Consider the following 19,595-nt stretch of genomic DNA (forward strand, 5'->3'; position numbering starts at 1 on the left):
CGAATAGATCAAAGGGATTATTAGTTTCCAAGTATTTAAATCATATTTGAAGAGAAGGCCTCATCCCAATCAATATTCGAGGGGAGCAATCGACTTCTCAAAAGTTTTATCGAGGTTGTCAAATACCGACTCGTATTTCTTTTTCGAATAGAGAGTTTCTTATCACTCCACCATCGGAAAATCCTCGGAAAGAAGCTCACACTTGGATCAAATCATTGCATGGAATGGATTTGATGTTTTGCGAGGTATGGAATAACCTCAGATAGTTTGTAAAGTGTCGTCCTAGTCAGCTGATGAGAACTGGATGAAATCAACAATGGCACGGCGTAGCAAAAAAGCCGTCACGATCGACTTACTATGACCAAATGCTATTCGGTTTACCAAAATGGCTTTCTGCACGAGAAAGAATCCGCGGTAGTATCGAAAAGGCCCCCTCTAGGATCTCAATTATGGACTTCCAGAGTATCAGAGGCCTTTGGTCACATTCTTTTGATGTATCAAACGTAGCGATTGACTTCAATCACAGATGGTTCTTATTGATGCAGATGGTGATGGAGAGTGATATTCTCAGATCCACGCAGGATTCTCCCAAGTAGTATTTGAAGTATAAAGTACGTCCAAATCGAAGAAGAGCTAACGTTCACGTTCTTTCTTTTGTTGAAGACTAATAAATAGTGGGATGGGACGGGCTGGATAGAAGTGTTTGCCATAAGTGTGACTCTAGTCTCTAGTGCTGTAGGGAGATGGAACTTAGACAGTCAGACTATCATACCAAGGTAGGTGTGTTCTTGTAATGATGTTAGGTGCACATATATAATGATTGGTATCTCAGAGAGCCAATCGAGTCATGTGATGATTGTCGAATGCTGACGAACTCAGCTAGATGCACCTCAATGATTGCTAGAGAGATTTTATTAATCTCAGAGAGACTAGGAGCTCAAAATTTGGGCATCACTTCAGGTAAGGTTACCTACTTATTATATTGTTCGATGAATACATTGTATATGTTCATTTCCCAATTGATCACGAACTCGTAATCCATATGCTTTGTAACACATACGTACCTGGTATTTTTGATATCATGCCAGATATCCATATCATATATCATACGTATCCTGTGTTACATTCATTGCATCGTACGAAGTACATGGTTATCACTCGGTATCGATACTCGGGCATAAGATTTAAAAGTAATTAATCTGATCGCCATCTACGTCACCTGGCCCTAGAATCTTTTCCCACAAGGGACGGTAAGGAAACCCTTGGGTAAAGCCCTGTGCCTTGTGGAACCCATTCACGGATAATACCTGGGAAAGAAGATAGTACGAAGTAGGTAGTGGGGGAGATTCTTGGGTCACTGCCGGCCAACAATCAAAATGAGAAAGAGAATAAAGATAAAGATCAAAATTCAATGCAAAGGGGAAGAGAGAGAGAGAGAGAGTGTGTGTGTGTGTGTATATACGGAGTATTATGACACATGTCTAGTATTTACCGTGTGTATGTGTGTATACTAGTATATATACATGTATATATTTATCTATATATCTAGGGTTATACTCCGCAGATCGTACTCGAGGTATAATCAAATTAGATGTGGAAGAGATCAGAAAGGCCACCAATCCTATACAATTCGATACAGTTCCAGACAATGAACATTTGCTACCTATATATCGAGGTATACATACATACATACTCGACCACTATAAATCAATAGATCAAACGCAAGACAACGAAGCATACCTATACAGTTATACTCGGGGAAAGTTTATGCTCCATCAACATACATCCACATACATCCACATACGAAGCACATACATACAATACACCTACCAGGGCTAGGTTGGTAGTGAGAATCTTTCTATCCATTCAGAAACCTTTCACGTGTAATGATCTCCTTGGGCAGCAAAGGTGCATCGGTACATACCAGATATCATCAACCCAATGATATGGCGTCTTGATACGAAGTGTACAAACCATGAGTGAATCCTTGAATCCTTGAATATTTTCGTCACTTTAACCTGTTTGTGTTAACTTTGCATCGCTTTGCACGCTTTGCACCGCTTTGCTCATAACCTCTCAATTCCAACCTCCAAATTCTCCCCAAAAAGTCAAAATTCAAAATCCCACATCCTCGAAAGAATTATCCACCGTCTCCTATTTTTTTCCCTAAAAAGAACTTTAATCATAAGTTCTCGAACCTTAACACAATAATTATACTCCAACCTCCTTATTTTCATATCGTGAAAATTTTATACCTCTCATCTCCGGCAGCCAGCGTCTTTTGGTTTGATTGTGATTGATACTTGGTTGGGTTTACCATACAGAGCACACCCACCACGTTTTTAATCACTTAAGCGGGGTACGACTTCACCATCGCAATCAACTGGGTCGTTTCGCATAAGACATCCCTCAGCTGAACAACAACTTCTCGAACTGTTCAACCTTTCAACAATCTAAATCCATTTCTCACGCCGTTCATTTTGATTTTTTTCGAACTTAAATTCGAGAAATCATGTCTAGAATGGGTGATCCATATCGAAATTCCTCGGAAACCCTAAGCAGCCGTGGCGGTGGGGGGAACCGTTGGGACAGTGAGCGGTTCGCCTCGGAGCGCGACCGAGTCCGTTTCGCACCCGATCGAGAAGAACGAGACTCCCGATTTCTCAGAGCTACAGGTGGCCATGCACGAGAACGATCTTTTGATGATGTTTACGAGCGTCGAGGTCCACGAGGATACGAAGAGGAGCGAGAACATTACGACGAACGAGATTACTACGATTCACCCAGGCTTCAACGTGAACCAGAACCAGGACGACAAAGATCTACAACTATTACAATGGAAAGAGAGCGAGAGAGGGAAAGGGATGAATCTCCACCACCTCCTCGAAGAGCTGGTGGCAGACCCGCATTTTTGAGAAGACAGAGTTCTCTTGATACATTTGACCGCAAGCCGCTGGTAAGGTATGAGAGAGAAGCCGAGAGGTTGAGGGATGAGTATGGTCCACCGGCCAGACGCCCAGATGTTAGACCACCACCTTTGACACCTGTTCCACTACCAAGAACTAGAGGACTGCCCCCACCTAGAAGATATGCCGAGAGAGACTACGACGAAATCAAGGTCGCAGAACCCGACTTCTATGGTGATGAAGACTTCAGAGCTTATCCCGAAAGAATTAGAGAAAGAGAAATCGTCAGACGAAGGAGAAGAAGTCACGAGAGAAGAGGCAGCCATGAAAGAAGAAGCCACAGAAGTCACAGCAAGGAGAGTCGTTCGACTGCCACAAGAAGCGTCAGAAGCGAGAGTGTTAGCTCATCTGATAGTGGTACTACGATATCAGTAAGAAGTGAGTTCCCTAAGAAGGGAAAGACAAGAATGCCAGCTAGGTTGGTCAGCAAGAAAGCTATCATTGATTTGAATTATCCTTTTGAAGAAGAGGTCAGTCATTCTAAAGATTCATCCGTGAGTCAAATCGTATTAACATGTATAGGGTGACACAATCATCATTCAAAAGGCACTTGGAAGAGAAAACATTGATGAGGTTATCAAATTGAGTGAGGAATATAAAGCAGCTGAGAGTAAGTATCTATCTTTCATTTACTCTTCACCACCGCATCAAAATGCCCCCTAATCCCATGCTTCCAAAGAAGCCAGAGTCGAAGAGACGAAGGAGGTTGAGACAACTCTAACAACATACCTCATCGCTCCAGAACTCGAAATGTCAGGTGGCCGATCAGAAGCTGGAACTGTGATCGAAGAACGTACGGAGGTCTTCACTATTCCACCACCCCCACCACCAGTAGTACATCACGCACCTCCGCATCCTCCATCAGTTGTACACCATGCTCCTCCACCTCCTCCATCCGTACACTATCCGCCTCCTCCAGAGTCAGTCCACTATCCGCCTCCTCCGCCAGAGTCAGTCCACTATCCGCCTCCTCCGCCAGAGTCGGTTCACTATGCACATCCACCCCCAACTCCAGCTCAATGGGCACCACCTCCCGCATCAGTCGTATATGCGCCACCACCTCAACCAGTTATATATGCACCACCACCCCCGCCTCAACAGCATGTTGAGATCCACGAGTCCACTAAGATCGTCGAACGGTCTCCATCTCCAGCACGAAGCACATACTCTCATCACAGTCACCATAGCCACCATACTCATCACCATAATGAACCCGTCATATTGGAAGGGCGCCCTAGATCGCGAGACGAAGAGAGCGTCTTTTACGAAAAGAGGGAAATTATTGAGCGCACAGAGCCTATCGGTGCAATGACCTTATCACACTCTAATAGTCATCACAAGGGTGGACGCTCGATTCGAGCTGAGATCAAAGCTCTCGAGCTCGAGAAGGAAGCTCTCGAGGCCGAGAAGCTAGCACTCAAAGCGGATCGAAAGGCTAACCGAGAGTTCCGCCGCGCGGAGCGTCTTCGTCGTTCAGGAGCCCGACATAGCGACAGCCAGTTGGTACTTTATGAAGAGGAAATCCATGATGGTAGAGACGTGACCGTTGTGAGAAGGGAAAGAATTGTGGAGCCTGAGGGAGGTGTTAGGATCGAAAAGGACCGAAAAGGTAGGATGAGCATCAGTGTTCCTAAACATGCCTATCGTTAGGTGTCTTGCCTGAATGAGGTGGGTCACTTGAGATCGGAATGGGTGGTTTTTGTGAATGAGAGCTAACCCGCTTATTCTTCACAGCTCCTCCACCAAAATTGGTTAGAGCCATGCTGGCTACCCTGACTTAATTTCTACCCCTTTGACAATAAATACCTTTTGCTTTATATCACGCATTTCGAGCGTTTATTGAGTCGAGATGGATTAATGAATGGCTTTGACACATATTATCTCATGGCTGGCTGGACGGAGCTTGTTAATTTCATGCAGGTAGAAATTGCACTTTTTCTTAATTTACTATTTGAACTCTTTTCACGGCATGCCTATCTAGACTGTATCTGAAATGGAGGGGTTCATTGGAGGGATATCGAATATGGAAATGGTTCATACGATGATGATATTTACAGCTGCGATTTTACGGTTTATTGCTTTTCGTCTTCTGGTTGTTTATTGGAAGATACATAGTTAGGATACCTAGCGATACGTACAACTTTCGCACTTTCTCCCTCTCTTCTCTTTTTTTTGGTGCTGAATACGTATGCATCTTGCACGGTTCGATGAAGTTACGAAATACTTTTTTTTTCTCTCTCTTTGGTAATTTGGTTTGGTAATGGGTGGACGGGTGGGTGGACAGATAGATGGATGGATGGATGGATGGATGGATGCGTGGATGGATGCGTGGGTGGGTATTTGGGAAAGCCGTAATGGCATTCTACCTGGTTGTTGAATGGATGGATGGATGGATGGGTGACTGGAAAGTGAGGGAGGGAGGAATATATGAGCTAGTGATAGGAAGATAGGATACAATATTATGATTATGAAATTGATGGTTTGAATGCTTGATGTGTTTATAATGAGTTAAGGTGAGCAATTGGGGCGAGGATTAGGGAATTAGGGAATTGTAGGGGGTGTGGGAAGAGTTTGTTTGCATATCTGATGCGGGATGGATGGTTTCTGTGTGCTGGGCGTGTGGGTAGGTAGGCTCGAGGTAGGGTAGGTACTTACTTAGGTATGCTAAGATGGAATCAAACAAGGCAGCTAGCATCGCACAAGATAAAACAAAACAAAATTGAAAAGAAGAAAGGAGTAGTAGGTAGATCAGCCCGGAACAAACTTCTCAGCTTTACCTACCTACCTACTGACCAGCAGAGCAGAGCTTCAGCAAATCCTAGGTAGGTAGGTACGCTGAAATGATCTAAGACGTGGAGGGTATGTGGGATATTCTCTCAAGGAAAACGTGATATTCAGGTGGATGGAGGAAGTGGCAATCAATTGATCGCAGGTATTCGGAAATCTGTTTACCTATGCAGGTACTAACGAAACTGCTCGCGCATTCATCATATATTGTGTGAATATTTTCAGTTCATCTAAAAAGTCAAGTATTCTGGGCTTTTGGAAGACCCTGAATCTTGCGATTGTGAATACCGGGAGTAGTAGGAATGGTATCTACTGTTCTTGGTATCTACGGTATATGTAGGTATATAAATCCCCCGAAATCATGTGGCTTTATTTGAACACCGTAAACGCCTCGCTATGCACCATTTCCTGTCCCATCCCATCCTAATCCATCGCGACTCCCATCCCTTTCGGCCAATTTTGTTCTATTTTGAAAATTGAGATATTGGAATGCGCCGTGTTGCCAAAGTGCGTCATCTCTGTTTTACTTTGTCATCCTTGGGTGTATCTCTTCAAGGTGCGTGGTTTGTGACGAGCAGTTATCCATCATCACACAATAGCACTGTTGGTCTGAATGAATAGCGCAACACCCAAGATTTTCTCCTCTTTCTTCCCTATCACTATCTTATTTTCTTCGCTTTGAAGTAATCTCTTAACTGCTCCACCCTCGTAACAAAGAACATCCTCTTCGCATCACTCTTCCAAACCAATACTCCCACCTCCTCAGCATATTTCGCACAACCCTCGTATTCCTTCTGGGTCTCAAAATCCTTCATCAAGAACCCTGGCACGGCTTTCATTCTCTCGTTTTCCAATTGCCAGAGACGGATTTGATCAACGACTGTGGGTGGTAGTACAGGTCCTCCATGGGACGCGGAAGAAGCTTTGACGAGTTGAGGATGCGCATGGGTGGATAGATAGGTAATTATTTGGTCGGATGTAATGCCATGAGCTATGGCGGTACGGATAGAATCGCGAGAGACGCGGCCACTGACCATGTTAGGATAACGAGTGTTGAGTTTGGTGAAGAGTGAAAGGACGGCAATTTGGAGGGGTGAATTTGTATAAGCGTATAGGCGGTAGTTAGTCTCGATTATTATGAAACCCTTTTGGCTGGCGGCAGATTTGGAGGCGGCATCGAATCCTGCAGCCACAGTGCGAAGTGCGCTGGCATCAGAGGTGAGAGTTGTGGCTAGACGTGTTGGAAAGAATTGTGTAGGGGCTGAAGGAGGGAGGTAGATCAGCCCCAAGTCAATGAGATTAGCCAGCATCCCTTGCTGGGCGTTTGTGAGAGTCTTAGTGCTGTATGCACGTCCGAGTTCGAGGGAGCCTAGCATGAAGAGAAAAGAAAGTACATCGACGGAGTCCATTCCCATACTTTCAGCATTTTCAATCCATAGAAGGAGCAGAGTCCAGACTTGCGCATTGGCTTCTTGCAATAGAAATGAGAATCCAGCTTGAGTGATACCGATACTTCGACCTCTTGTCACCAATTTTCCTGCATCAAGTAGTGCCTTGACTGAATTTGCAGGCCCATTTCCATCTCTCCCTGACCCGGATGTAACAGTGTTGACCATATAATGCAGAATCCCTTCCCATTGTATTCGAGCATGTGTATCCAAGAAGTCAATATCAACATGTGGCGCAATATGGTCCGACGAAGGAACCCCGAAAGATTGATGATTTCCTCCACCTGTAAGTGCCAGTCGTAGAGAGGCTCCAAAGTTCTTAGTCAAAGCTACTGTTTGAGGATCTTCTCGGCTCAGCGCAGTAATGTCGACAATATGCAGTCGCGATAGTAAGGATAGGGCTTGATCTTTCTGCCTAGGACATTTTAGCGTATGCCATCAATTCCCAGTCAGGATACATACTTCTTGCTCTTAGGTTGTACCCATTGATCCAGAACAGTGAGGGGCAAAGGCTTAGGCATATAGAGTAGTGCCATCACAAAGGTTTTAGCAAGATGAGGCAGCATGCGCCTGAAAATGGCCAAAGAAGTAGAAGGTTGCTGATACAACCGCCTGAAAGTTGTACCTGGTAATCTTTCCAGGTATTCAAATGAAGCAAGAGTTGAGACAGACATATTGGTCTGGTAATTGTTTATTATCCGCAGATATTATGAATTCGGCATTGCCAGTAGGAGATTCAGGAAGCTCTACAGCCTTGCAATTAATAAGTAGCCTGGTGACGGAGAATTTTGAGCTTGGACCATATCTTTGTCTTCTCCAGCGAACGGATTACGGTGGAGCACTACTATGTTCACTACCTACTAGATGGATGTGAGTGACTTCTACTCTGCTTTCGGCGTCTTCACATTGTACAATTTCATTCTTGTTCAATCTGCAAGGCTCCAAACTCCAAATTTCCAGTGCCCCATCAATCTCGCAACGAATAGACATGCCCTGCGTTCTGCGGGGTCAAACCCATGCGATGAGGAGGCTGAACAGGACGAGCACTCGAAATGCTTGAACTTAGTGTGAACTCTTCTTTCGTTTCTTTTGTCCTAAGCTTTCAGCTTGAATATCAATTGGAACGTACTTACACCGTCTACCAAAACTTCTTATACACTGTCTTTTGCTGGTATCAAACCTCTAGCGAATAGGAGCGGACCTCTCACGTGGTCTCGTAATTGAGTAGTATGCATAAGCATCCTTGGCTTATCATCATGACCGTTGCTTCAGTCTGAAGACAACTTGACTACACCTCCTTCAGGAGGTTTCGGAATGAAAGGGACCCAACAACATGGTTTCTGTCTCCGTCCTTAAGAGGTATAGAAGAGTACCCTTCGAAACCCAAGCTACCCTTAGGCCCATCCTCGTTACCCCTTATCAAAATAAAATTCATTTCCAGATTCCTGTCCGACAAGCTCACACGAAACCCCCTTCTTCTTTTTGATCTGCGGCACGATTCAAAATAGGCGATTGGCGGCTTTTCCTGATTTACTTTATGATATCCCTTCCACTTGCGTCTGAAATAATAGATTGGATTCTAGTGCATCCCCTCAAATCCGTATACGCTAAGAATTTTACCTACGAATCAAAAGATTCATCGGCATCGTATCGGTATGGAATTCTGCACAAAGGCTATATCCGATTGGTTAGTATCAAGGCTGGGAATCGGGACGATCCGATTGAATTGGAATTGAATCATGTCAAATTTCACCCGGTGGAACTCTATGCGGATTTCTCTCCGCTCTACCCAAATGTGCCTACGTATGAAGCTCTATCATATCGGTGGGGCGATGGGAAGAATAAAGTGTATGTCTATATTTTGTTCGTTATTTGCATTTCCTTGCTGTGTATTCATCTACTCGGAGTTGGCATAGTGCTTGGCAAGTGCTGAATGATACCAATGAATCGTGGAGAAACATGTACAAAATCCAAAACTTTTACGAGAAAACAAGAATTTCTTATCTTAAAATTTGAAACACTTGCAGATATACACAATGTTTAAAGATCCAAGTATGTGAGGATGGGCCGTACATTTTTTCATGGGTTGTAATGTAGATATGGTATCATCCTTTCATACTCTATGGAAAACGGCAAAAAGTGAAATATCAACTAATAAATACCGCAGACCAATAAAGTTGAATGGGCAGCCTTTCAGTATCACACCTAATCTCCACTCCGCACTTCTCGTCCTTCGTGATAATCCCAACCCTGCCCCATTGTGGATCGATGCCATCAGCATCGATCAGAACGATCTATTTGAAAAAGACACGCAACCACGCATCATGCATCTAATCTACATGAATGCTACTCGTGTACTTGTCTAGCTTGGTGAAGACGACAAATCGCTCGATCTAAATGCTGCAGCCGAGATTATCTCTCACTTCGAGATGAAAAGCGGAGAATTGCGAAGAAAGGCCGAGTCGATTGCTCAAAAGGAACCTTCAGCTGATTTACAAGCGTGGCTGCAGAATTGGGTCGACAGTGACTGGCATACTGGGCTGGAGTATGTGTCTGGCTGGAAAGCAATGCAGAATATACTCGCTCGACCATATTTCACGCGATCCTGGATAATCCAAGAAATGGTGTTATCGTCCAATCGAAAAATTCTTGTAGGCCATCACGATGTAACAAATATTCTCGATCTCGTTTTCATCATTCACAACTTTCCCCAGATCAAGAATCGGATTCCTGCCCAGTATCTTAATGAACCGGAGGTCATACCGCGTATCTACCAGCTAAGATTGGCCATGCAGACATACCGGACTTCCTCGAAGTCAATATATGTCGTTCCTGGCACCAATCGCGACTTCAAACTCGCAGGGCAGAAGGAAGTCAATTTAGGAGAGCTTCTCGCTAGGTTCCGAGGCAAAGAGTCCACGTTGCCAATGGATCATGTGTATAGTGTTTTGGGAATGGCATTAGACTCCAGTATCATGTATAAAGTTCCTTTTTGGACATCCTGGACCAAGAAAGTACCCGCACAGCTTCCACAAATTGATCACAAGCAGTCGCTGAGGAAACTGTGTACCGACACTACGCGATATATCCTAAAAGAAGATGGAGATCTAGGGGCTCTGAGAATGATTAATACACATAAGAAGCCCCCAAAAGACAAAGACTGGCCGTCTTGAGTTCCGGATTTCTCATCCCCGTTGCCGGGACCAGGCGAGCCAGAAAGTATGCAATGGAATTTAGAGTCTTCAACATTTCCTCAGAACATGAATAAATTCTTTGTTGATGGGGATAGATTGGTGGTGTATGGACATGTTCTTGGTGAGATTGAAGAGCCTGTTGGAATGATACAAAAAAACGGAGAGTACTCCAATAAGACGGACGACAGACAGAGTGAGTTGAAGAAGGGAAAGTTGAGGTTAAGCCAACATAGGGATGAATCTAGGTTTTTACCGTTGGCTGTTTCGAGAGATAGTGAGGGACGGTACGTGTTTGGTGGGACGAGTATGAGGAAGGGAGATTTGGTAGTTGTAGTTGGTAGAGGGAGAGACCCATTGATTCTGCGAAGGCTGGAGCATGGTGAGGAGCTGGGAGGTGACAGCAAGAAGGAGAGTATTGAGACGCCCGTGTACCAATTAGTAGCAACAGCGACTATACCGGGTATCGAGAAATTTCAGAAGAAGCTTGCTTTAGATGATATACAGTGGGATATTGAGGAAATGATTATAAACTAAGCCAGGTTGGTTCTATGGAGTGTTCCATGTGACGATAGTCGAGACTAGACAATCGAGTTTCAAGATTCAAATGGACGATATGTTAACACCAGACGTATTACATGTGAGCTTTGTATTTGGATGTATTTCTCCCTTCGATACAGAACTGATCAGATTCAAAACACACAAAATGGAACAACGAGGTAGCGAAGCTATTAAAAAATGCGACTAGAACTACTACAGCTATCACGACCACAACCACAACCACACACCTTTCACCGTGCTATATCTGCCAGTATCGAGAGTCATAATGAGAATTCAAACAGCATTGGTGACACCGAATTCAGCCGAATATTCATTAACAGAAAACCTTGGAAGAGCATGATCGCATGTTTTAAGATATAGAATCTCCTAATCAATGCAATTGATTTGATGTTTGGTATCACCGGTAGACTACCTAGGTATCTCTAACTCTATCCTAGGGTTAGTTTGTACCTATATAATGTTCGTTACCGGCCGATACGGCCCCAGCGAGCCAGTAACTTTGAACAGCGGGCGGCCTTACTGCGGCCTGAGAATCAAGCAAGGGTATTATTCCCTGTTCAGCCAATCGCGGCGTCTTTATACTGAATTGCCGACTTTTTTGTAACTACAACACATTCTTATATCAACAATTTATCTAGCTTCATCATACTATTACTTCTACAACATGGCTGCTCTAAGATTCGTGAGATCAGTGAGTTGTCGATAGGCCACCCAAATATGCCGATGCTGACATCATTACCTTCACTCAATAGGTTCTGAAGTCTTTTCAAGAATCATCAGGACTTGAGCCGAGGTACTGTTTTCCATGTCTTTTAGGTGTCATTTTGTAAAGTACAGCTCCGGTCTGTCGTCGCCAGTGTTTAGTCGGCATTTCTTCCGGGCATGGGACTTTCAGCAAGTATCTGAAATCAATCTAGTTGTTCTAGGTTACCCTTCATTGGCTTTCAGGGCCTCGTGCGTAATGTAACAGCGTACCTCCTCTGTACTAGATCAATCTGGAACATTTTTCACTGCTATTGTGGCAGCGACAATTCTTGATAAAAATATCGACTGACACTTGATTATAGACTATTTGGTGAAAATGTAGGAAAAGCATTTGTTGTATATTATTTAATTGCGAATTATTTCCATTGACTTTGAAAAGCTTCGAGTCACAGGAGCCGAGCCAGGACGTGTAAACTTTGAGCTTGATATCAAGAAGGAGCACACCGTAAGGAAATTTTCCAAATCGTATATGAGCAACTCGTTCAATTGTCTTGTGTTAGAACCGTTTGAACATTATTCATGGAGGCACGATTGCCAGCATGGTGGACCTAGGTGGCTCACTAGCTGTTGCCTCGAGGGGCCTTTATGCCACGGGTGTTTCTACTGATTTGAACGGTAAACGTTGTGCGACTCAATTGCAATTTTTATGTATCTAACTCAAACGAAGTTACATACCTCAACTCTGGCGGTAAAGTTGGAGATGTGCTGAAAGCGGTGGTGACTTGCGATAAATGTAAGTATCCATAGTCATGTTATTTTTGGACATCACATCTCTAACATCAGAGTAGTTGGAAAGACCTTGGCGTATACTTCTATTCAGTTTACAAATAGCAAGGGCGAAGTAGCAGCACGTGGAAGCCATACAAAGTCAGTCTTTACCTCCAGTCTTTCAGACTCACAAGCTAAATAGGTTCATGTTAGATACGTTGCGCTCGCGTGGAAAGAACCCAAAAACATAGTTGAGGAACTGTCACCACGTCCTTAAAATTACCACGTGCTTCAGCCTTATGTGTACGACGTGGTCTATTCATTCTAGCTTTTAAAGTCATCTCGGGATCATGTCTAAGAAATTTTAGCAAGTGTTTTTCACAGGCAGAATTTATCTGAACCTTGACCCGAGCATTTGGTTCCAACGAAAATAGTTTAGATCAGGACATCGGGAATGGGTATATAATTGTGGCTTTCTCCAGCTACTCGGTGTATGCAATTCATTAATAGATGATTCGCTGTCTCTACCAAGTTGTCTTGTTACTAGGTGAATTTACCGTGATTGATGGGCCAATAGCGAGTCAAGCCAGCGCTGATATGTGCCATTCATTGTTAACCCCGCAACAACATTTAGTGCCAAGTCAAGCCTCGGAACAGCTTGGCGGGTTCTTCATGGGTCATGAGGAATGATACAAGCATTAAAGAGGATCGTACACCACATGTGATCTAATCAATGATTGGTTAGACAATGCTTCTTGGAGCGTGCTAGAAATAGCCCATTCACTTGATATTCCTGGATATCTGTAGCCCGCGTTTTTGTTGGCAGTAGGTAGTCAACAGTGGCTTAAGCCGCAACGGTGCGTCTTCGGCGTTCAGAAAGCAGGTAGTGACTGGAAAATAGTCTGAGTGAAGCAATTGGTTTGTTTAAATAATCGTCTGATTTGCTATAGGCTCGATCCGGAAAGCATAATGTGGGCGTTTAATGCTTTGAGTCGTCCTACCCACGACTCCAAGCATTGAACTCTTTGAAGTAAATTTGCTATACGACTCGCATAAGATGGATAGTTTATCTAGGTAGTTCGTGTTTATGCAGAGGTAAACATGCCAAGCAAGTACTGCAAGGCTACGGGCACTTAATCCTTCGACGGATAATTTACCCCAGATTCTACTCAAGGGACCTATGAATGCTTTTGAACCTCTCGGATTATGGGCGAATACAGACAGATCATGCGTCTCGCCTTGGACCGTTTCAAGATTAGAGCGAATTAACTCTATTCACAAATTAGTGGCGTCTCAGCAAATTAGCGATTTTGTAGGAGCATGGGTCTCTCATTCACCAAATTACCCCAACATCAAACTTGAGAATTTGACACAGCACGTGTAGAAAAGCAGGTTATTCAGTGAATATGGCAGTGGACTGATTAATGAAAAGACATTACTTACTGCGCCGCCGTAGGTAGCTCGGCTCATTGCTACTTAAGGTTTCAACAGTCTAGATTCAACCATCCAACTTACAACTAATAATATCCTTGAACATACCTTCTCAAGTTTGACATTCTTTGCACTTTCATACCTTCGAAAATCATATCATCGAGGAGTCGTTCACTCAATCATAATGTGGTACACTACTAATGTCTACGTTATTTGCGCTTTCGCCGCAATAGGTAAGTAATTCTCCTCGAATCCAATGCAAAACAATGAGTAACATGTATAGGCGGTGGTCTTTTCGGCTTCGATATCTCGAGTATGTCTGGTGTTCTTGGAACTCAAGCATACGTCAGATACTTCAACAATCCCCAATCTTACGGTCAAGGTGGAATTACCTGTGCCATGCCCGCTGGATCTCTCATCGGTGCTTTAGCTTCCTCTTTCATTGCGGACAGATGGTCTAGACGAGCTAGCATTCAAATTGCGTCTATTTTTTGGATCATTGGCTCAATGTAAGTTTTGAACTCCAATTATACGAACATAACTAATGCTTTCTTTAGTATTCAGTGTGCTTCAATCAATGTAGCTATGCTGGTTGTCGGTCGAGTCATTGCTGGTATCTGTGTTGGCATTGCTTCCGCGATCTGTCCTGTCTATCAATCAGAGATTGCTCCAAAGGAAATCAGAGGCCGAGTTGTCTCTCTTCAACAATGGGCAATCACATGGGGTATTCTTATTCAGTACTTCATCCAATACGGTGCTTCGACAATCGGAGGTGGTGCGGAAAACCCAGTAAGTACGATGCCACTATTTTAAGAGCTAGCACACTGATCAATAATTTTCCATAGGACCAACCTACTTCTGCTTTCCGAATCCCCTGGGGTATACAAATCGTTCCTGCAGTTATCTTGTTCTTCGGTATGTTCTTCTTACCACGATCTCCTAGATGGTTGGCCTCTAAGGATAGATGGGAGGAAGCCATTAAGGTTATTGCAGACCTCCATGGTGGCGGTAATGTAAACCACCCAAAGGTTCTCGCAGAATATCAAGAAATTGAGGAGGCACTCCGATTCGAACGTGAAGAAGCTATCAGCTCTTACAAGCAACTTGTGGCTCCACGTATGATCAAGCGAGTCGTTCTAGGAATGTCGATTCAGATGTGGTCTCAACTCTGTGGCATGAATATCATGATGTACTACGTCGTTTGTAAGTATTCTTTCTCGGCTGTGGTAGAGTACATCACTAATGGTTCTTTTAGATATCATGCAAGGTGCAAACATTGCGAACCCGCTTATTACCGCCTCGATTCAATACATACTCAATGTGTTGTTGACTTTACCTGCTATCATCTATCTTGATCGTTTCGGACGTCGCCCAGCCATGCTCATCGGTTCCTTCCTCATGATGACCTTCCTTTTCATTGCCGGTGGGCTTCAAGCAGGCTACGGTGAACCCAACAACACATCGAAGACTCAAACTGAACAGAATAAAAATCTGACATGGGTTGTTCACGACAAGAAGGGTGTATCATCTGCCATCGTCGCTATGACATATCTATTTGTTTGTGCATTTGCAACAACCTGGGGACCTTCATCATGGACTTACCCAGCCGAAATCTTCCCAAATAAGATTCGTGCAAAGGCTGTTTCTCTCGCAACTTCGGCAAATTGGTTCTGGAACTGTGTTCTTGCTTTTGCTGTTCCACCATTGTTGAAGAATATCAACTGGAAGATGTACATGATCTTTGCTACGTTCAACGCACTTGCTTTCATTCATATTTTCCTTACAGCTCCCGAGACTAAAGGCAAAACACTCGAGGAGATGGATGATGTTTTTAACAGGTATGTTCTCTCTTTTCTCAAATGCGATCTTTTTCAATTCTTTTCAGAATGTTTCTTGAACAAATGTACTGACCCTTCAATCTCAATACAGTGGTCTCCATCCGTGGCAAAAACTTCCCGAGGGCTCCAGATTAGACAGATTAGCGGCAGATATAGAAGCTGGTGCAGTCAAGGTCGCAGCCCCCGTCGGTGGTGTTGGTGGCGTTCCTGGTGAGAAGCGCACCCACCATGACGACGGCGTAGTTGCCCCAGAGAACGCTCGTCATCGTGATGGTATCACCGATGTACGACAAGTTCAGCATCATGATCTTCATGATGAGAAGGCAGCTGTTGGTCGTGAGCGTGGCACAGCGATCTAATCGTGTGGTTATTCTTCGTGATACATATACTGATGGATGCTTCTCTTTGCTTCTCTTTTGAACACATAATGAAAGGTCATTGATAATTAGTAATACAATCTTCTATAAGATGTTGTGCTCTTGAGCAAGGTCTAACACCTTAGCCAAGATTTATGGGGTCAATCTAGCGCGGGAATCAGACTAATTAATTCATTGGTTTCCAGTTGACTATCATGAACACAAGAATTGAAAACGTGATTATACAAATTCATAGATAATCCCAAGCTTAAGATCTCTTTGGTGGTGATTTAGCTTACTGTGTGCTCTGTAAGTGCGAGCAATAAACGACCATTGGATGAATCGTTGCGAGAAAAGAAGAAATTTAAGAGCTCGATTTAGAGCTCGAGTTTATGTCCAAGAAAAGATGCAAATTGGAGCTTAGAGCACACATTGTGAAATGAAATTGACCTAACAAACTGGGTGTATATAGTTTTCTGATACGCCAGATGTACTCGTCGTTATATGACCTTACCAGTACGTGTATCGAGTTTGTTTTGTTCGAAGGGATTATTCTTTATCACGTGATATCAGAGCTAAAAAGTCGTCAACGTCATGGCTGTTTAGCTTCGATCCGACATGTCTCATTCAGATACCTACAACCATGGAGAAGACTAAAAGCTATAAACCATCGATTAAGCGCATGGCGTATCCAATTCATTCCATAGACGCGACAGAGGTAAGCTACCAATGAATGTGTATGTTTTTGATGTAGGTAGTTTTCTTTCAACTATTGTTTCTTAATTTTGAACCTCGACATTGAATGTTTACTTCCCTTTCTTTTCACTTGTGCCCTGGCAGATATCTTGAACGGCTGTCACTTCACGTTGCTAGCATTAGCAGTGCGCGCAAAATTTCCCCCTTTCGTCAAAGCAATTTTCAATTCCGAGGCCTAAAGATGGCACCGAAACGAAAGAGATCAACAGCCGCGGCGACTCCCATTACTGATGGCGCTTCAAATCTAATTCTTCCTTCGACTCAGTCTACTTCTATCAAACCACCTGCCAGACCTTCGCGGCAGTCTTCACGCAGGGGCAATCCCGACACCAACCCTGAGCACAATGCAGATATTGTAGATGGCAAGACAGCACTTCGTGCAAGCCCAGATGCCGACGAGCCTGGGGAATCGTTCGATCTTAAGAAAATTGAGGTACCCATAACTCCCACAAAGGATAATGATGTAATTGTTCCCGTCAAGAATGAGGAAACCGATTCGCCCCTAACAGATATTGGTGATGATATCCCTGTGCCCACGCCTGCTAAGAAACAGAAAAAAGGCCCAACGAAAAGCTCAATTGCTGCAAAGAAAGGGTCGGACGAGATAAAAGCATTTGTAGCAGAACAGGCAGCCAAAAAGGCGGCAGAGAAGAAAATAAAAAAGGAGGATGACGAAGATGAATGGGATAAGAGGCTGGATCCTGACGGAGACGAAGAAGGGCAGGCAGAGGATGCTGATGCTGATGCTATAAAGTTGGAGGCGAGAAGACCACCCCCTATCAATAGTGACTATCTGCCTCTTCCATGGAAAGGAAGATTAGGATATGTTAGTTCCCCTGTCGCAGCCTTATGTTCGAGATGCTGATATTAGAATCTAGGCATGTCTGAATACCTACCTCAGATCCTCGGATCCTCCTGTTTTTACATCTCGAACCTGTCGTATGGCTTCTATTGTCGAACATCGGCATCCATTGAAAGACCCTTCACAGCCTGAACATGCGACCAAAAATCGACCAGATAAGTCGAAGCCAGCTTCTATTGAGCGAGGACAACGATATGTCGAAGAACTGTGCCTAGCAAATGTCCGAGACCTACCCAAAATGCTACGATGGAATGATAAATATGGTATCAAATTCATGAGACTAAGTTCGGAAATGTTTCCATTTGCTAGTCATGCCGAACATGGCTATAGCCTAGCCCCCTTCGCTAGCGAAGCTCTTGCCGAGGTGGGGAAAGTGGTAGCTGAATTGGGACATCGAGTTAGCTCACATCCTGGACAAGTAAGTTGAGTCTGAATCATCCCGAAAGCTAAAAGCTAACAAATTGCCTGCAGTTCACCCAACTAGGTTCCCCTCGTCCAGAAGTTATTGCAAACGCATTTCGAGACCTTGAGTATCACGATGAACTGTTCCGACTCCTGAAATTGCCAGCCCAAATTGACAGAGACGCAGTCTTAATCTTACATATGGGAGGTACGTTTGGCGACAAAGCCGCCACGCTCGATCGCTTCCGTGAAAATTATGCCAAGCTTTCACCTTCCATTAAACAACGGCTCGTCTTGGAGAACGACGATGTATCATGGACTGTCCACGACCTCCTTCCAATCTGTGAAGAGCTCAACATTCCTCTATGCCTTGATTTTCACCACCATAACATAATGTTTGATTCTAGTCAAATTCGTGAAGGTACTAAGGACATTATGGAGCTCTTTCCTAGAATCAAAGCTGGGTGGACGAAGAAAGGTATCACACAGAAAATGCATTACAGCGAACAGACGCCTCAAGCCGTTACAGGTCGTCAAAGACGGAAACATAATCCTAGACCTGCAACACTTCCACCCTGCGCCAATGATATGGATTTGATGATCGAAGCAAAAGACAAAGAGCAAGCTGTGTTTGAACTCATGAGGACATTCAAATTGCCGGGATACGAAAAATTCAATGATGTTGTTCCTTACGAAAGAGATGATGATAATCGCGTCTTACCTAAGAAGCCCAAGAAGAGGAAGACCAAGAAGCAGATCGCAGATGAGATCGAAGAGTTGGGCCATGAGGTCGAAGAAGAGGAGGAAGTAAGCAAAGAGATAATACCAGAAGAAGAAGTTGGCATGGGAGGAAAGGATAATCGCGTATACTGGCCAGTCGGTATGGAAGAATGGTTGCGACCAAAGAAGCGTGAAATCAAGAAAAAAAACTCTGAAGGGTCCAAAGAGGAAGATGAGATGTTTAAAAACCCTACACCCGCTAATTTCGAGGCAAGGAAGAAGATTACCGAGAGGAAAAAGATGCCTTTTGATGAAGGGGTTAAGGAGAAATTAGCGAAGGCAGAGTGTTTGAATGATGTGTACGAAGTGGTGGAGATGGTCAAAACTTCGCAATCTAAAGTCGATGAGAGATCAGAAGCTAATGGTTTTGCGGCGGGACCTGGTTCATCTAAAAAGAGTACGCCTGTTAAGAAGAAGCCAGCACCAGCGCCAGCAAAGAAGAGAAATGCGAAGAAAGTGCAGACACCTAGTGCTAGCGTCTCGAATGAAGATGCGGATGAGGACGAGGATGATGATCTGAGTATGCCTGATTTATCGGCTGATGATGAATTGGCGAAACCGGCCACGAAAGCTAAGCCGGCTAGACAAAGTGGAAGGGCCGCAGCAAAGAAGAAGAGTTATGTCGAGGTTGATGATGATGAGGAGTAGTGTGTATGTGTATTTGTAAATCTGAGAGTTTGGATGTATGTCTACCATGTTATGTCTATCTTGTATATTATCAAATTTGTACCAAAGTATTCAAAT

The 19,595-nt window shown here is 43.9% G+C and overlaps 7 protein-coding genes across 7 annotated transcripts; 6 read left to right on the forward strand and 1 right to left on the reverse strand.

The window, feature by feature from the left end:
• Window positions 1-2,512: 2,512 nt before the first annotated feature.
• EAE97_002994 (uncharacterized protein) lies at window positions 2,513-4,747 on the forward strand (the record flags this gene model as incomplete). Its single annotated transcript, XM_038873506.1, has 4 exons — window positions 2,513-3,436; window positions 3,489-3,576; window positions 3,646-4,575; window positions 4,701-4,747. The coding sequence occupies 4 exons, from the start codon at window positions 2,513-2,515 to the stop codon at window positions 4,745-4,747; spliced, it is 1,989 nt and encodes a 662-aa protein (XP_038735369.1).
• Window positions 4,748-6,412: 1,665 nt separating this feature from the next.
• Window positions 6,413-7,875, reverse strand: EAE97_002995 (uncharacterized protein; the record flags this gene model as incomplete). Its single annotated transcript, XM_038873507.1, has 2 exons — window positions 6,413-7,616; window positions 7,664-7,875. 2 exons carry the CDS (start codon window positions 7,873-7,875, stop codon window positions 6,413-6,415), a joined length of 1,416 nt encoding a protein of 471 aa, XP_038735370.1.
• Window positions 7,876-9,300: 1,425 nt separating this feature from the next.
• Window positions 9,301-10,374, forward strand: EAE97_002996 (uncharacterized protein; the record flags this gene model as incomplete). The annotated part of the gene is given in 2 exon segments (XM_038873508.1): window positions 9,301-9,555; window positions 9,568-10,374. 2 exon segments carry the CDS (start codon window positions 9,301-9,303, stop codon window positions 10,372-10,374), a joined length of 1,062 nt encoding a protein of 353 aa, XP_038735371.1.
• Window positions 10,375-10,422: 48 nt separating this feature from the next.
• EAE97_002997 (uncharacterized protein) lies at window positions 10,423-10,929 on the forward strand (the record flags this gene model as incomplete). Its single annotated transcript, XM_038873509.1, has 1 exon — window positions 10,423-10,929. The coding sequence occupies one exon, from the start codon at window positions 10,423-10,425 to the stop codon at window positions 10,927-10,929; it is 507 nt and encodes a 168-aa protein (XP_038735372.1).
• A 688-nt stretch (window positions 10,930-11,617) lies between these two features.
• EAE97_002998 (uncharacterized protein) lies at window positions 11,618-12,703 on the forward strand (the record flags this gene model as incomplete). Its single annotated transcript, XM_038873510.1, has 8 exons — window positions 11,618-11,644; window positions 11,706-11,746; window positions 12,021-12,036; window positions 12,098-12,163; window positions 12,219-12,333; window positions 12,386-12,451; window positions 12,507-12,585; window positions 12,640-12,703. 8 exons carry the CDS (start codon window positions 11,618-11,620, stop codon window positions 12,701-12,703), a joined length of 474 nt encoding a protein of 157 aa, XP_038735373.1.
• A 735-nt stretch (window positions 12,704-13,438) lies between these two features.
• On the forward strand, window positions 13,439-16,257 carry EAE97_002999 (uncharacterized protein). The gene is made up of 6 exons (XM_038873511.1): window positions 13,439-14,090; window positions 14,141-14,366; window positions 14,415-14,646; window positions 14,703-15,060; window positions 15,113-15,695; window positions 15,787-16,257. The coding sequence occupies exons 1-6, from the start codon at window positions 14,042-14,044 to the stop codon at window positions 16,052-16,054; spliced, it is 1,716 nt and encodes a 571-aa protein (XP_038735374.1). The 5' UTR covers window positions 13,439-14,041; the 3' UTR covers window positions 16,055-16,257.
• Window positions 16,258-16,755: 498 nt separating this feature from the next.
• EAE97_003000 (uncharacterized protein) lies at window positions 16,756-19,595 on the forward strand. The gene is made up of 3 exons (XM_038873512.1): window positions 16,756-17,633; window positions 17,686-18,087; window positions 18,141-19,595. The coding sequence occupies exons 1-3, from the start codon at window positions 16,854-16,856 to the stop codon at window positions 19,497-19,499; spliced, it is 2,541 nt and encodes an 846-aa protein (XP_038735375.1). The 5' UTR covers window positions 16,756-16,853; the 3' UTR covers window positions 19,500-19,595.

Source organism: Botrytis byssoidea, assembly GCF_014898295.1.
Source record: "Botrytis byssoidea strain MUCL 94 chromosome Unknown BBYS_005, whole genome shotgun sequence".
In the NCBI taxonomy this organism is placed as follows: Eukaryota; Fungi; Ascomycota; class Leotiomycetes; order Helotiales; family Sclerotiniaceae; genus Botrytis; species Botrytis byssoidea.

Excerpts from the sequence above, each read along its gene's own strand:
- EAE97_003000 (XM_038873512.1), top strand. The coding sequence starts at position 16,854 with ATGTTTACTTCCCTTTCTTTTCACTTGTGCCCTGGCAGATATCTTGAA. Across the intron at positions 17,634-17,685 it reads GGAAAGGAAGATTAGGATAT|GCATGTCTGAATACCTACCT; the intron begins GTTAGTTCCCCT and ends ATTAGAATCTAG. Across the intron at positions 18,088-18,140 it reads TTAGCTCACATCCTGGACAA|TTCACCCAACTAGGTTCCCC; the intron begins GTAAGTTGAGTC and ends AATTGCCTGCAG.
- EAE97_002999 (XM_038873511.1), top strand. The coding sequence starts at position 14,042 with ATGTGGTACACTACTAATGTCTACGTTATTTGCGCTTTCGCCGCAATA. Across the intron at positions 14,647-14,702 it reads GAGGTGGTGCGGAAAACCCA|GACCAACCTACTTCTGCTTT; the intron begins GTAAGTACGATG and ends AATTTTCCATAG. Across the intron at positions 15,696-15,786 it reads ATGGATGATGTTTTTAACAG|TGGTCTCCATCCGTGGCAAA; the intron begins GTATGTTCTCTC and ends ATCTCAATACAG.